Below are 17,216 nucleotides of genomic sequence, written 5' to 3'. Positions count from 1 at the left end.
CCCCCCCCCCCCCCCCCCCCCCCCGTTAACTGAGGACAAAGAGTTGAAGGGAATTAACAAGAAGACTAAAAAAAGGTGGGCCACTGAAACATTTTGAAAATGCGTAAAAGCAAACAGAAGGAAAAACAGAGGACAGTTTTGAAAGTAACATGTGCAATCTAATATACACTTTAAAAAGGCAAACAACTTGAAATTGAGAGTCACAGTTTCACAGAGAACCTGCTTTTTGTGTTTGCTATGTGTATAAGGATATTCTTTTTTGGTGTTTAATGCAGTGTCCTCTTTTATATTTCTAAACGAATCAGAAAAATTGACCTATGGACATCCAATGTTTGATAATGTGACATAGCTCAGTCCTGAAACTTGGAAAAACATGCACTCTCATTTGGAAAAGATAATCCCATACAAATAATAAAAATGCAAAAGAAAGGAGGCAGCACAGTGGAATGGAAGAACACTAAGAGACTAGTGACAGCATGGGTTTTGCTACTAGTTAGTTGTCTAAGTTGGGACAAGTCACAACTTCTCTGGTCTCAATTTCCACATTTCTAAAATGAGGAGAAGGTTAAATCAGATAATCTCTAAAGTTCCATTCTAGTTCTAAATTCTCTGATAAACTTAGAAAGCCAACAAGGCAAAAGAGAAAACTGGGAGTGAGAATAAAATGAAAACCAGACATGAGTTTGCAATACAAAACAGCAAGATGAAGTCAGTGCTATTCTAGGCAGAAAAGGGAAAGCACGGAAACATATGTTAATCCTCCTTTATAGTGAGCTCACAAAACCACTCCTGGAATACAGTCTTTTTTTGGGCAGTTAAGACCTGGAAAGATCATTGAAAACCATAGGCATTCAGCAATGGGTAACCAAAATAAAAGAGGGGGAAAATTTTCTCATGAGAAAGATGGTACAGCAAGGAGTGTGCTGGGGCCAGAATGTATTGGCTAGAACTGACTGGTAAATTCTCAGTGTAAGCATTTACAATTCTGAAATCAACCAATGCTACAAACCAAGCCTTGATTTCTTGTTTTGTGGACTGTGTAGACTCAAGAAAGTGATGGAGAAAATGTTAAAAATGCAGACTGAACTTAAAAGTGTGTTGTGTATTCAAGGATTTTCCCCCCTCTGAGAGATGGTTGTTAAATATTTGCTTGCTATGCCAATGCATAAGTGAATTTTTAGACAGAATATTAAGAATGGAAAAATATTTTTTCCTGTCACAGTGAAAATAAGATGGAATTAAAGAATGGAAAGAGGAGCAACAATCAAATTGTTAAATTGCAGAGTTTTCTCAAAGCTATGGGAATAGAAACCAGCTCTGGAGTGTGAAAACTGCATTCATTTAATAGGCATTATAATTAATCTTAAAGCTAGCTGAAATCTAGCCCTATAGTTTGAAACTATCAAGACTGTATGTTGTATCCCTTTAAGAAGTCACATATAGTCTTGTTATGTAGGCTCTAGTTGGAACAAATGCCAACTGTATTTCTGGGAAGTATCTGCTACTACACATTTAGTTTCCAAGGGAGATTAAGAAAACAATTCCTTTCATAGTCATTATTTGTGTGCATTTTCAGTGATTCCTCTTCTTTCATTATGCTGTGACCTTTTAAAGCAGCTGGCCAAAGGACAGCCCATGAATCTTACTCTGGCGCTCAAAGAAACCATTTTAAAATAGAGAAATTTCTGAATTATCTTAAAATTTACAGTGTCTCTGTTCTTAGGAAAAAGATCAATGACATGAGATAAGATACTAAGTTATACACTAAAATATATTCAATTAGTCAAGAGACACATTTGGGCAGATAAAGTTAATGTTTTATATCCCAGATCCAGTTACTCTACTGATGAAGCGTGACATGGTCTAGCTAAAAAATTCTCAGAGAAACTCAGAAAGCCAACAAGGCTAGAGAGAAAACTCGGAGTGGGAAAAGACTGAAAACACAAAACAGCAAAAGGAAGCCAAAACTAATCTAGGCAGAACAGGGAAAGCACAGAAACATATATGAGGGCAATGAGAAATGTTCCCATATCTAGCTCAGGGAACATAGGGTTCAAGGGCCATTTCTTCCCCTAAGCATAAAGAATACCTTTTGATTGTTGGCAAGTCACAACATATGCAAATTATTTCACAAAGCTTTAAACATTTTAAGAAACGAGGAATTTTAAAGTAGCTTTGAAATAATAAGAAAACGTTAAATTGTGCTTGATATTTTCTGCTAAAATCCTCCTCTGATGCCTCATCATGGTATAATGGTGACCTTGGGTTCTCAAAGGCCATACTAGCAGAAAACAAGCTCTGGCAGGTCCTGGCAAGCTGGAAAGGTACAGACTGGCACAAGGACTGGAGAAACAGATCATGTCTACTGTCCAATGAACCACTTAAGTGTGGACAGGCAGGAGGTCCGAGAGAGCAGAAGGCTGGTGACAGCTGCTGAACTTTTTGGTGGAGATAATACCCAAATCTAAGACATGATAGATCTTTTTAAGTCTCTATGTTCAATAAATCTGGTTTAGGAAGACAGATATGGATAATACAATTCAGAAAAACCCACCAAGATGGTTAAAATAAAACAGCTTTGGTGCATAAGATTTAATTACCTTGAAAAGCCCTAGATCAAGAATTCTTAACATTTTTTGTGACACAGACCCCTTTGGTAGACTGGTTATCCCTTTTCCAAACAATGTTTTTAAACAGACAAAATAAAATTTGTAGGATTTCAAAGGATGACTGCACTGAGAGTTATCAAAATATCTGGACCCCAAATTAAGAGCTCCTGTTCTAGATAAGTGGAAGACTGTCATCCCTGTTTTGTACTAGAGCTTGCTCCTTTTTTTGACCTCTTTATTGTTAACTACAGCTATAATTTGAAGAAACAATAAAAAACCCTCACAGTTGATGTAGTTTAAATTGCCAAGAGACAAAATAGGGATTAGAGTCAATTCTTACTTCGGCAAAAAGCTCCATATTTGCTAAAAGCTATGGAAGATAAAAAGAGTAAAAGTTGCTCAATCTGACGACAAAAAAACAAAAAAACTAAACAATGACTCCAAGTCTTCATCCTAATTACAGTTTGTGCTTAAAACAACACTGAATAACTATCCCTCCTTATAATTTTAAACAGTATTCTTTGAAAAAAAAACAGCATTTCTTTATAATTTTTCTTGAAGAAACAACTAATTATTGTAATAGAGTTTGATAATATCTTTGGAAATTCAAAAAGAAAGTGCACTTTTCTATTGGCCTCAAGCTACATCTTCAACTTCTTCTGGTAGATATGTCCTGCTTTCTTGCATATCATGCTTTAAGTGGCTAAAACCAAACTCATTCTCCTATAAAATCAGCCCCGAGTTCTTGATTTCTGTCAGTGACAACTTCTAACTTATGTAACTTATGTTATGCCGGAAGGTATGTAAAGGGTTTTCCTCCTAACAGCTATGCCAAGTAGGAAGTTTAAGTGCTGTTATCTCTGTTTTGCAGACGAGGCAACCGAAGCTCTCAGAACTTGAACTCAGCTTTCGGGAATCCAAGCTGGGCAGGCCATGCACTCGCCGATGCTTACCTGGGCACCATCATTCTCTGTCCTCAAGATCATTCTTCTGATTGCTTTCTTAGTCACCAAATGCTATCAATTTTCTTCTTTTCAGCCTCTCAAGTCCTTCCTGCTTTCCATTCCTATTGTTACTTATAGTTCAAACCTTTACCATTTCACACTTGGTTTACTGAAACAGTCTCCTGGGCTCAGTCTCTCCTCCCAAGTTCCTCTGTAAACTACCACTAGACTAATCTTCCAAAAACACCACTCTTTTCACATCACCCCAACCCAAAATCTGCCAAAGGCTCCTCAACTCTTTCATTCAAAGCTCTTTAGGCTGGCAGTTGTTTCTCTCCTTATTTTGGCCTCAATTGATCTTTAGGACCTCCTTTCCTACTACCCCATAACGTAAGTCCCTCATTCTTATTCTGGACAGATTGGTTTGCTCACCGCTCCTTGGAAAGGCTTGGCTATGTCATTCTTCTTGTGTTGAATGCTGTCGCACCTCACAATTCACATTCTACCCATCCTGTAAGGTTCCCTTCAAATTCTAAGTGCTCTATGAATCCTTGAATCGGCTTAGTTCATAGTAACATCTCTTTCCTTTGCTCCTGTCAGCTCTACTATTTATTCACTAACATTTATCAGATGTACTGCATTGCTCATTAGCCTTTCTTAGTATACAACTAGACTGGAAACTTGAGAGTCTACATCTCCTACTTCTTTGGATCCTCACAGTGCGCACAAAAGAGCATTGTAGATAGGAGATGCTAAAAGTGCATAATTTTATAAATGTTAGCTGACTAAAAGGAACACACTACAACTGACACACTATTAAGGACACTGAAATGAAGAGAATTGCGGCTCTGTACAATTTGACATAACACTAAAGGGTTAATAAAATAGTCATAGATCATATCCCACTCTCTTCACTTTTAAAAGTGATAAGTGCAGTTGTTCTGCAGACAGGGCAGTGCTATTCAGTTCACAAGGCTTGGGTGAACAGAGGTCATGTTCTCAGTCCTTCCCAAGCCACAAATGTTAGTTTTTATGCTATTTGGGCAGAAGACTCTCTTTACCTTGGCATTAATACAGTAGGAGCCCCAAAGCCCAAAGTAGGAATCATGTAAGTAATGTGGCCAGAAATAGGAAGTTATACTGTGTGCCCATTTCTGAGGGGGCTGGGGCATGGTTTTATATTGTCCAAATCAAGGCTCCTGCAGGCTATATCGAAAGCACATCTAGCTATGGATGTCATTATGGAGGGCCATTCATTTCTACCAATCTGAAGATTTCTCATGAAGAAATTTGACTACCTTACGAAATCTGACCAACAAAATGATCAACTTTTGAAAGTTGGTCAAGTGGTAAAAGTAGCAGTTAGGTAGGCCCAACTTGCCTAACTTTTGTACTCATTCTATTAAGTGACATAGGACCAGAAAAGCAGAGATGGTTCAAAGATATAGTTTTTATCTACCAAATTAGATTAATTTCTACCTTTTCAAATTCTTTATGGAGACAAGTCCACATGCCCACAAAATGGTAGCACGTTAAATATTACTACACATCCTCTAACTGAATTAATATCCTACACATTCAATTTAATGTAAATTTGTACCAACCAAATCAAATTGCAGAAGGAGAACCCCAAGTGTTTCAGGCTGTGATTTAGCCAAATGGCCTTCCTGATCTTTCTCACATAACAATATACCAGCTTCTGTTTCTCTCCTCATCTCCACCTTTGAGAATCCCTCATTTTCTTCAAAGCTCGGCCCAAATTCCACCTGTTCCAAGAGACCTCTCATAAACACTACAGCTGGTAATGCCATCTTGCCCCCTCCAAATTGTCTTGTGCCTACTTTGTATACACGTATACTGCTGTTTCCCTTGTTACACTGTTATCTTCACAGGGGCAGGGATTGTTTTATTTTTTAATTGCTTACGCAGGGTCTGGGCACACAGATGGTGTTTAATAAATACTTTTTGATTAAATGATTCAAAGGGTATTCTCCTGGGAGAACAGCACTGTAAAACCAAGAGTAGTCATATCATGGCTTCCTTACTATCCTCAACCTTTTTCTTTGACCTGTCCTCCCTTACAACTTCTTAGTATAATTTATTTTTAGGACTTAAATATTCTATGTGTTTTTTCTTACTTTAAAATTTTGAAGCAGCTTACTATTGAATCGAATACTGGGGACTACAAATAGAACATGATACTCCTCATCTGCTAATTGTTAAATGTGAGAAGCATGATGGGGAAGGGTAGGTGGCAAATGTTATAATGTGTGTCTACTTTGTTAACTTTTTATCATCAGTGGCTTAGGAACAGAATTCTTTATTGTGACTGTCATGGGAGAAGACAGATAGTATAATACCAAAACAATTCTTCTACTTTGCCTTTTTAAGTTTCTTTTTCCTATTGCCTCTTTTAAAAAAATCTTTCACACATGTATCAACTACATTCAATTCAAGGTTCATAGAAAATATCTACAATGTACCTTAGAAAGACAAGTATAAATTTACCTTATTTTCTTCTAGAAATTTCAATTTGATAGATACATCATTGCGTATTTTATCATATTTTTCCTTATGTGCTTGGAACAGATGCTGTGACTGCTCAATCTTTGGCAGAGTGTTTGCATCCCGTGGTCCAAGATTCAATTCTTCTAAATCGGTCCGGTATGCATCATATTCAATCCTGGCAGGAAACAGAATTAAGAAATGAGAACCATACTATAACACACGAATAAAACAAGTTTGTCAGACAGGTTTTTTATAAGTAGCTCTCTCTAGAAATTCGAGGGGGTTAGGGGCAGAGGACCCCTGAGAATGTGAAAAACCATGAATAACTCTAGGCTCTCCTTCAACCTTTATTTTTAATAATTCTGATCATATTTATTTAACACAAAACAAGTAAAACACCACAATACACCCATAAAGAAGTTGCAGTTTTTACACGAGAGAGATTAGTATTTTGCACACTATGCAGAGTCTTCACAGCTATCGGTGTAGCTGTAGCAACTGCTTCATGTATTTCCTTCTACAAAAAGTGCAAGATAGAAGGATCACTGTGGGGAAAAAATCGCGTGACTGAGTCTCTATGGTAAAGAGACAAAGAGTAGGTGATCTTGGGGCAGCTAGGTGGCGCAGAGGATAAAGCACCGGCCCTAAAGTCAGGAGGACCTCAGTTCAAATCCGGCCTCAGACCAAACACTTGTCACTTACTAGCTGTGTGACCCTGGGCAAGTCACTTAATCCCAATTGCCTAAAACCAAAACAAAACAAAACAAACAAAAAAAAAAAACCAAAGAGTAGGTGATCTTAAGAGTACATACATAGCCTGTAGTTCTTTAGTGCACTGAAACTTTTAACACAACTTAACTGTTTGTAATAAATTTATATATGTATAAATATAAGTGATAAAATGGATGAATATTATACAGTATTTATGACATTAATTTTTAACAGTTTTCTTTACATATACATATCATCTACGATTTTTTGGAGTGTGCCACAAATATCCAAAAATTCCTGTTTAATTATTGATGGTCATCTCACGAATAAGAAAAACTGTGAATGTGAAAACCAGAAATGTCAAGGGATGATTGTAATTATTTATTTAAATATAAGTTAATACTATATTGAAAAGGTTCAGAAAAACATAGCTTCTTCCTAATGTTATCCCTTCTGTCCAGACTATGGATCATTCAAAATTCCCAAATTTCATTTGAAAACCAGTCCTCAGAACATAATGACAAGGTCAAGGTCATAAGATTGATCCCTATATGGGTTAACTGATCCCTATTTGCCTTTGTTCTGTTCCACAACCACGGGCTTTTCATAACACATATCAGTAGTGAAAGATTGCTTAAAAAATCATCTGCACTTCTGGAAAAACAATTAAAACTCCACTTGTGACAAGTAACATTGAAAATGTATTCTATTCCACAATAAATGACTGCAATTCTAGATTTTCTAACAAAAAACAACTGACATTAGAAGTGCTAAATAGAAAGCTGTGGATGATAAAATTGTATCTACTCTATGTATGTACCACCACAAACCTGTCTATATTAATCATTTATCATATTTCAATATTTCAATTCTGTTATGGAGAGACATCATCCGCTGATTTACAATGCTAATGAAACTCCAAAACATTCATTTTATTGGTGGTAAATGGGTCACAAAGCAAAAAAATGACAACTGTTATATAGATGAATATGTAGGATATACTGAAAATTGATCAAACAAATACAACCGAAGAATATCTAAACCTATAAAAATGAGCAGGTACCTCATGGGTTCTTATATGCACTCATGTCCATGGGTGAATACTGTTCAGTCAACAAGTTAGGCTGTTAAAACAATAAGAAGCTATGAATGTGCCATTCAGTTATGGAATACTAGTTGATTGCTGGAGTTCAGGATAATGGTTTCCTTGCATACAACACACAGCTAAGTGCCTCTGTGATGCATTAAGGGAAGGAAGTTGAGATGTAAGCTGTAAGCTGGGCAGAAGAGAATGGACATCTCTTCCGTGGAATGGCTTCACATTTGGTAATCCATTTCAGGCTTTCCTCCATTCTGGACACACTGTGTTCTTGACTCATTTCTGAAAACCTAATTTCTCATCTAAGAAACTCAATTTACACTGCTGGATTATAGCAGGGCACAGCCAGGGATTACAGTGGGCACGACTAAACAGCTGAGCCACATAAAAATGATCATTCATGGAAGAGACTGGTGGAAGTTAGGGATTCTAATGAAGAGCTTTTCAACAGAAGAGAGAACAATGTTCTTGACAACATCACAGTCAACCTAACTTGCAGAAAAAATCGCAGTAATTTTGCCAATGATATCTGCTAAAGGATGAAGGTTCAGAAGACAGTATCTGATGCTGAGTCTGCCAACAGTTTAGGTCGAAAGTTGTCAAAAGGAGGACTATGACCTGACTTCTCCTGAACTATTCATATTTTGAATAACGATGTCTATAATTATCTTCTGATATAGATGAATGATGTGGTTATCAATTAAAAAAGACATTTCTACCTAGTTATCTCATCCAAAATAGCTCTAATCTGCCTATTATGTTAATCCTTTTCTGTGGGGACAAGACAGCAATTTTTTTTTTTTACATGATTCAACTGTTAGACTAAGTTTGAGAACCCCTTATCTAAAGAAGAAATGGCCAGGGTATAAACTAAGGCTACGGAGTCAGGAAGACACTATTGGAGGAATCCTGACTTCTGTTTTAGGGAAGAGCCTGAGACCATTTGCCCAATGGAATCTAGCTTTTTCTCCTCTTACTCAATTATGGGCCTGCTTCACTGTCCAGCCACAGTGTCTGCCCAAGAGTCATAAAATAATAGGGTCTCCGAAGAGTTAAAGCTTCCCATCACCCAATGGGAAATGGAATGGCACAAGGCAAGTGAGAATACACTACACTGCTATTTATTAGCACATAAGAACTGAGAAGAAGTAGTGGCCTAAAGGATATCATCAGGGTGACATATAATTGGAAAAGGAGGCAGGCTGGTCATGTAGCAAAAACAAAAGATGGATAACCCATATGTTCCACTGGTATTCATGCAAGGCTGACAAATGTAGAAGAATGCCTGTAGGCATCCCTCTCCTTGGAGAACTTACAGAACACAGTTAAGGGTTTCACAGGACAAGATATGAATGGGTTATAATAACACCACCAGAGGGAATACCAACACCAGCAATAACAGAGCAATTGAAGTAGGGCCAGGATTGGTTTTGTTGAGGTTTTTGTGTCTTTATAAATATTCATGAGAATATATTCCTTCCAATCCATCTATACATGCTACCCTTCAGAGGATTGAGGAATCCCCGTAAATTACGACTTTCTGTAGACCTTTCATAGGCCCCTTACCAGCTAGATATCATCAGTGACTAAGATAATATTTAGCCCTAGGAGAGAGTATACCATGATGTGTCAGAATCTCAGACCATGATTATTTGTACTTCTCATAAAAAGACACTCAAATTATAGGTAGGTGCTGGTTAGTGAAAATAATGAATCCTGGTAAGTGGTCCCATATATATCAATTTATTCTGTTAGAAGTTATCATTATGCAAAATATGATAATAGATTCCAGCCTACTGGAAACATGCAGTATGAATTAGAATTCAAATCATCAGAATCATCAGGGATTACTTACATTAATCATCCACACCAAACATTATCTAGACTGTGAAGTGAGGGGAAGATGACATTAAGGTACTGCAAAACATAACTACAACCTTTGTGTAACTCTTCCCTACAAAAGACATCTTTCATTTAAGGCCTAACCATGTTACTCTCCTGCTCAGGAAGCTCAGTGTCTTCCATGCTGAAATCTTTGATGAACTGGGCCCAGCCTTTTTTCAGCCTCCTTCATGCAGTCTATGCTCCAGCCAAACTGACTTCCTTGCCGTTTCCCATATAGGTATTTCCCCTATCCTTGCCTCTTCATATGTACTTCCTCAGGCCTAGAAGGCTAACTTTCTTCTCTTAGAATCCTGAACTGCCTTCATGACTGAGCTCCAGGTCACCTCCTGCACAAGGCTCTTATTCAGTTCCTTTGATGTTAGTGCTCCTCCCTACCCTGAATTGACTCTCTATTTGCTATTTACTTAGGTGTGTATGCTATTTTGCCTCAGTCACACTCCAGAGGAAGGGTCTGTGTCACTCTAGTCTGTTTATTCCCAACAATTAGCACAGTTCCTAGCATATAGTAGGAATTTAATGAATGCTTGCTGAATTCATCTGAATTAAAACAATTTAGAAAAAAAGGGAATGGAAAAGATGTGTAGAGGAGGATGCTTCCCTTTCATCTGTCGAGTAATCTGTACCCCACCAGAGCTTCTGATTCCACTGGAATGCCAAATAACAGGCCTGGGACTTCCCAGAGCAAGGGTAGCAATAACAATGGGGGTTATCATCACCACTCTCCTACCTAGCTGTGTGGAAAAACCCAGTAATACAGTAAACAATTATATTCCTTAACATGACAGATATCTTTACACAGAAAAGTCAGGAGAATTATAGCCTAACCAGGACAAAAACTGGGTGTATGGCAATTTTAATCGATCAATGACAGAGACAAATTTTTATTTGAAATGGAATTATGCATAATCCAAAGGTTTATACTTCTCTCATGAATATGACAGTCTAGTAAGCAAAAAGGATCATTATAACCGCTTTTATAAAAATCTTTCTAAAAGGTATTAAAAACTCCCCTGCTTTGCTAGATTATAGTGGATATAATTTAATATCTTCATGAATGCTGGGCCTCATCAGGAGCACTTGTTATTTTATTGTTTTGCAGTTATGGATGAAGATGGAAGCAGTTAGAGAAATGAATCTTCTGACCTCAGAAGATACCCTGGAACTTGCTTTCTTAGAAAAAAACAATCCCTGGTGTCAGTTTGCATTTTGATTATCTGCTTCCTTCTTATGAAGGTAGGGCGAAGGACAGGATGTGCAGCTGCATGACCTTTGGGGCAGTGAAACACAGCTACATTTCTGCACAATTAATTACTGAATCAAAGATCAAAGCAGCCTTCTCAGGAGAGGTTTTCTTCATTTCCAGAAAATCGTGTCCTCCATGGTTTTAAGTGCCCTTTGGTTGGTCTGCAGCATTCAAAACACTATGATTTCTGCATCAATAATACAACATATCACATCAACCTTCTTGTCAGTTTTAATCCACTCCTCCATCTCACTTATATCATAGTTGTAACAGGATAGGAAGAATCCTTCACCACTTCAAGAATTCACACTACTGATTTTGAGGAAGTGTCATGCCAAAGTCAAAACTTTAAAGTGACATCATTATCAGAAGATAATTTTATGAACAGAACATAATGGGCTACAATTTCTTCCAACACTGCCTGGATGTTTCTGTGCATCTCAGTCACTGGCTCTGCTTTTCATGGTTGAACACATTCTTTCCTCTGTTCTCTTTCATTTTCTTGCCTCTTCTTTGCTTTGACACTGGCAGGGGTTGTGTGGTTTTGTTTGTTTTGTTTTGTTTTTGGTTATTGATAACTAAAGAACAATCCTTTGGGTTGATGAACCTTTTAATTTTCGTGTCTTTGTTCTATGAACCAAGGATTTGCATTTATGGTAACTTCGATGCAAAAAAACTATATCAACAATTACATATATGATGAATGATATGATTGAAATCTAATACTTGGCAAAGTCGGAGTTTTGAATCTTGCACTTTCTGAACCACGTATTTACAACATAGATAACTACTCTCCAAATATCTTTAAGTAGATAAAAAAACTAACGTGGGCTCTATAGTCACTGGCCACACTCAGGAGGGAAAAAAGGAAAATTTTACCAAAAGCACACACACAATCTCACAAAGTATAGGTGTCCAGAGCCATGCAATATAAGATCAAATAAATTTAAAAAATATATAAACATATTCATATATGTTTGTATGTAGTCCGTGCAGGTCATAATCCCACCATTTTTATTCATAGCAACAACCCTGAGTCAAATACAAAAAACTAAATTACCTTATTGCAAAGCAGGAAGAACGCTACACATCTTGGAAAGTTTTCCATTTAAATGGTTCAGATGTAGAAAGTTTTGATATTTAAAGGTTAAGTTTGCTATTTGGGCATCTTCTGAAGTGTTCAACTTTACACTCTTTTACTGAATATCCTCAACTTTTAACTATATAAATGTTGGGGAATAATGGTAGGTGATCAATGACAATGGCCAGACAATAATTCTGGCCTTATGTGGAATCAGTTTCATAAAAAAGATAGCATTTCTACAGGATCACAGATCTAGGGCTGAAAGGGACCTCAGAGCTCCTCTAATCTAACCACCTTATTTTATAGGTGAAGAAACTGAATCTCACTGAAGTTAGAGGACTTATCCAAAGTCAAACATGAGGTAGGGAGAGAGATGGAGAATGAACTCAGGCTTTCTGATTCTAGAGCCAGGTGATTCTTTCCACTGTACTGTCTCAATATAGCACTTTAATCTTTCCAAATGACTTGAAATACATGAACTCAATTCAAAATAAATGTGTTTGATAATGCTGAGAATTCACAATGCTTTAAACAAATGATAACACATTGAAAAAATTCTGTGCCTTTGCATGCTTGGCTCTCCTTTCCCATTCCCCCTGGGAATGGGTCGTATCTCTTTTCAGACTGATTAAAAGGACAAGTATTTATGTCAAACTAGTTTATTAAGTAGAACAAATGACAATGTCAATGTCAATAGAATCTGAAAGCAAGATTTGCCTTAAGATAACTGTGCTACAAAGAGTCACCAATTAATGTCAAGAAATAATACAAAAGAAAAAGCGTCTAAGACTATTACTTCGATTCAATACCAGGCACAAATGTTTCTGAATTTCCTAGAATGACAGATAATTCTAGTACATCTAAATTCATGCTGCTGAACTTAGAACCTTAAATATTCTATCTAGACATTAAAAACAGTACTAACAAGGAAAATTTTCCACGTCACAATACTAAATTGCCCAGTATAGTGAGATACACTTGGGCAAGGAGAAGCTTTGGAGGAAGATTAGACTGATTACAATGCAAAATAATCCATGGTGAGGCATAAAAAAGATGTCAAATAAGAGCTATAGGAGCTCTATAGGAAAGGAAGCTTACTACTGATGATGGAGATCAAGACATCTCAGTTGAGGAAGCTTTTGATGGGTGGGCAAGATTTCAATACCTAATGGAGGAGGGGCATGCAGGAGGGTATTCCAGACCTAAGGAATCTAAGCAAAGTTATGGAGGCAGGGAAGCAAGCACAAATATATGGGGGGCTGAAATCCAGAAATCCTCTTAGGTTCTTCCAAAACAATAAGGGCACACTCTTGGCTTGTAAAGGGATGAGCAATGTTTTCCTCCTTGGTTGCCAATTTGAATTCAGTTCATTCAAAAAAGGATGAAAAGTTAATTTTATTTGATGGCTTGTCTAAAATGAGATGGTGTTTCTCAAGCCAACTGCCAGGGGACAGGTGTCCACATAGGAAAACCCTTTAATACAAGTGGTCCCTTTGTTGGTAGCTGCTGTGGAGCAATAAAAAGTGCTGAATGGGCTCTTATTAAGACTAGCTATACACTAAGCACCAGAGGGCTGGAAAACAATCTTACACAATACATAACAGTCAGAACTAAAAGGCCACCCGGGCATCAACCCAAATTGCCACTTGCTGTCCTGATCAAACAGATGACCCTTGCCCTAAAAGCCAACATACTTCTGGCCTTGGCAGAGGAGAAAATTCCATCCCAGAAATTTTTAATTGGGGGATTCTCTTTGAATCTCCTGTCCTCATCTGCTGAAGTGCTTTGGCTGGGAGGTTCCTGCACTAGTTCATAAAACACAACAGAGGGTAGATCTTAGATTAAACTCAGTGAATACATCGCACTCACAAGGTAACAGGATTCCAGTACCATAAACAAAACTGCTACTCAAGTGAAGGACACAGGCAAGCTCACTGCACTTGAGGCAAACACAAGACAAATGCACAAAAATCCAGCGGGCCAAAACAGACGGCTTAAGGAATGGTGATCGAGTTCACAAATGCTACCTGCTTCCTCCCTTGGCCTAGTACCTGTGAGATGTCACTTACTTCACAACTTTTCAGTTAATCCATGTGCTACGTACACTGATGTAGAGATTTGTACCACATTTTTGCCAGGGTCAAAGACTTTTTCATCATTTAAATCTAAAGGTCTTCTTTAACTTAATTCAAGGTTAAGCTCCCTGCTTATATGCTGAACAGAAAGATGACTTAGCCTGTGATCATACAGCTGAAAGATTAGAGGCAAAGTTCCTGTTTTGCAGCTTCTTTGTGTGTATTTATCTTTGTTTCTGAATAAGATAAACAGAAAGAAGACAATTTCATCAATTCATTAATTAATAATAAGCTTTCTAAAATGTACTTGGTATAAAAGCAGACTTTTTTGGGCAGGGATCAAGTATGAATAGCTTTTCCCAGTAATACTGGTACATGTATTTGGAACAAGAGATGAGACTAACAGCGATGATGACCAAATGAGGGCACTGCAAAGAAAGACTGAAGAGGAATTAAGAATTGCCATTCACCTCACTGAGGACTCTAGTCACCGAGAAGTCAACGTGCTAACTCTGAAGGTCAGGTCTAGCTCATGTACTTACTTATTTGTGCAGCAAACATTCACTGACAGTCTTCGTGCACAGTCTGTACAAGACATGACAGGAGATATGACCAAAGCATAAAGCACAGTTCTTGCCCTCAAGGAGTGTACAATGCAGCAGAGACTTATACACATAAAACATGATAAAGCAGTGCATAATTGGGTGCCAAAGAGAGTGGAACAGATAACAAGTGATCAAAGACTTCAGCGGTGGCAAAGAACAATTAAAGGGTAACACTTAGGGAAGGCTCCATAGTGACACTTGACCTGATGTTGAATTAGCTAGGTAGCAGAGACACGAAGGGTATTCCATATAGGGAACATAGAATAAGCGAGATAAATAGAAACAGTGACAGTAAGCCTAGTAGTTTGGTTAGATTGGAGAAAAGATGTCAAGGAATAACAAGGAGATAAAACTATAAAGGCATGCTTAGTAGACTGTACTGGGTTGGAGGTCAAGGAATTTGGATTTGCTTCTGGAAGCCTTAATAAACAACTAGAGGTTCCAAGGAGGGCAGGGACATAGAACTGGTGTTTTAAGAATATTCATTTGGTAAGAAAGAGAAGAGGCCAGGGATAAGATCGGTTTATAACGCTATTGCCATCCAAGAATTAGGTGAAGAAATGAATTGGGAGTAGAAAGAATAGAAAGGTGAGTAATTTTATACAAGAGAGTCAAAAGGACTGGGAAAAAGGTAAAAGAGATAGAGATTCAGAGATGATTCAAGTTACAAAGTTGAAATGCCCAGGAAAATGGTGATATAGATGTTCAGAATCCGTAAGTCTACCCAATATGATGGCTGTTCTAATAAACTTTGACTTTGGCTGGAAAAAAAAAAGAAAAGAAAAGAAAATGGTGATATAGGAAAAAAATAATGAATCTAGGAAAAGGAAGAAGTTTGGCCTGGAAGGGGAATGGGGTGTGAGGTGGGAGGGGAGTAGAGAGAAGAGGAGGAAAAGGTAGAAGACAAAGGGAGGGGGCAGCTAATGACTTTGGAACTGGATAACTAGGGAATTTAATTAAATGCATACATTCATCTTTTATCCCAAGGGTGTTTCTTCTCCTTCCCAGTAATGGCATTTAGGTATGAGTGTGGAAAAAATTTATTGTCTTAAGGAAAATTAAGAAATATAAAAGGGCAATGAGAGGTTGGGGAGTTTATTTTGTTTTGTATCTTACAGTTAGGGACCAAATCTGCCCATATAAGCCTTTTATTAAAGAAAATTTCCTCCAGTATGTTCACTACACCCAATAGCTTTTCCCTACAGATAAGGTTATCAGGGAGGGTCTGTTTTTAGTAGAAATACCTGGAAAACAACAGGTAATAATTTTTTTTTAAAAGAAAGAAAAAAACTTACAAGTTATAAAATTATCATGGAACTAATTAGATGTAGTTACTTTGCAGTCTCACTTAAAAAACCAAACACAATTAACTAGATTATTTAAATATCTAAGATTCATGTTTAATATTTTACACTTACATTAGCTAAGACTGGTTTTCTGAAAAAAGTCCCTGGAAATTATTCAGTTTATCTCAAAAGAAAATTATCAGTGGTCATAAACAGAACAAAGCAGCAACTTCAACTTGTCCCATTAAGTTAAGAACAAAACCAGCAATAATACTTTGTTCTGTGTATGATTTTTTTATCTAAATAGTTCAAAATTACTTGCAACCAAAATTAAATATAATTCTTTTAACTTTCCTGGAAGGTAAGCAGCAAACATTTCCATCTGACAGCTTCAAAACCCATACTGGCAAGGGACAGAGAATCTTTAGACAAATTAGACAAAAGGTTTGTAAACATAGTAAGAAGATGAAACATCCTACGCTAAGACAATCCTATTGTGCTGATGATCATTAGATTTGCATATAAGAAACTTGGTGTTAACTTGTAGTAAATCTAGACAAAGAATTCTGTTGAAGGCTCTCAGGTAAGAAGGAACATTTTTTTGCTGAAGAAGCCCTGGAATTCTTTTAGTTATTAAAAAAATAACCTCATATTATGGATTTTTTCCTTCTTTCCAACTCATACCTAAGTGTCTTGACAGGGAAGGAAAAAAAACAAAAACCCTTATATACATTTTAACTTACGCCATAAGTTAGTACATTACTTGATTTGTAAATCACCTTAAAATTACTTTTACCAGCTAAGATTCATGAACTACAGTTCTGAGGACTGTCCAAAAGATGGACATTACAACAGATATGCTCACCTGACACTTTCATATTGTTTCACAGTCATTAATGTATCTTCTATTGTTTTGCTCACCAAAGTGTTCACACTTGCAATAAAAAAATTAATAGCTCCAAGAAGAGTTTCTCCATTTTTAGCCAGCAGTTTCTGGGTATCTGCATTGTAGCCAAATTCTTCCTAAAATAAAGAAAATATGTAGGTCACATAACTAACCTAGCTATATATTAGTAAACCTTATAGAAAAAAATATGAATACCACCAGCAGGAAAATATTTAATCTAGAAATCAAGATTAATTTTTC

At 37.1% G+C, this 17,216-nt stretch overlaps 1 protein-coding gene across 4 annotated transcripts in view; it reads right to left on the bottom strand.

The window, feature by feature from the left end:
* ARFIP1 (ADP ribosylation factor interacting protein 1) overlaps positions 1-17,216 on the bottom strand; it is a 145,462-nt gene that overhangs the window by 31,665 nt on the left and 96,581 nt on the right. For all 4 annotated transcript variants that reach the window (XM_027866995.1, XM_027866992.1, XM_027866993.1 and 1 more), the window contains 2 exons: positions 16,935-17,092; positions 6,062-6,236 (listed from right to left, as the gene is read on the bottom strand). In XM_027866995.1, coding sequence (XP_027722796.1) covers positions 6,062-6,236; positions 16,935-17,092 — 333 coding nt within the window. The remainder of the gene's footprint in view (positions 1-6,061; positions 6,237-16,934; positions 17,093-17,216) is intronic.

The sequence above is a fragment of the Vombatus ursinus genome, unplaced genomic scaffold (genome assembly GCF_900497805.2).
Source record: "Vombatus ursinus unplaced genomic scaffold, bare-nosed wombat genome assembly UNPS02014784.1, whole genome shotgun sequence".
In the NCBI taxonomy this organism is placed as follows: Eukaryota; Metazoa; Chordata; class Mammalia; order Diprotodontia; family Vombatidae; genus Vombatus; species Vombatus ursinus.
Note: the sequence above shows the minus strand (reverse complement) of the source record. Positions and strands in the feature narration are given on the sequence as shown.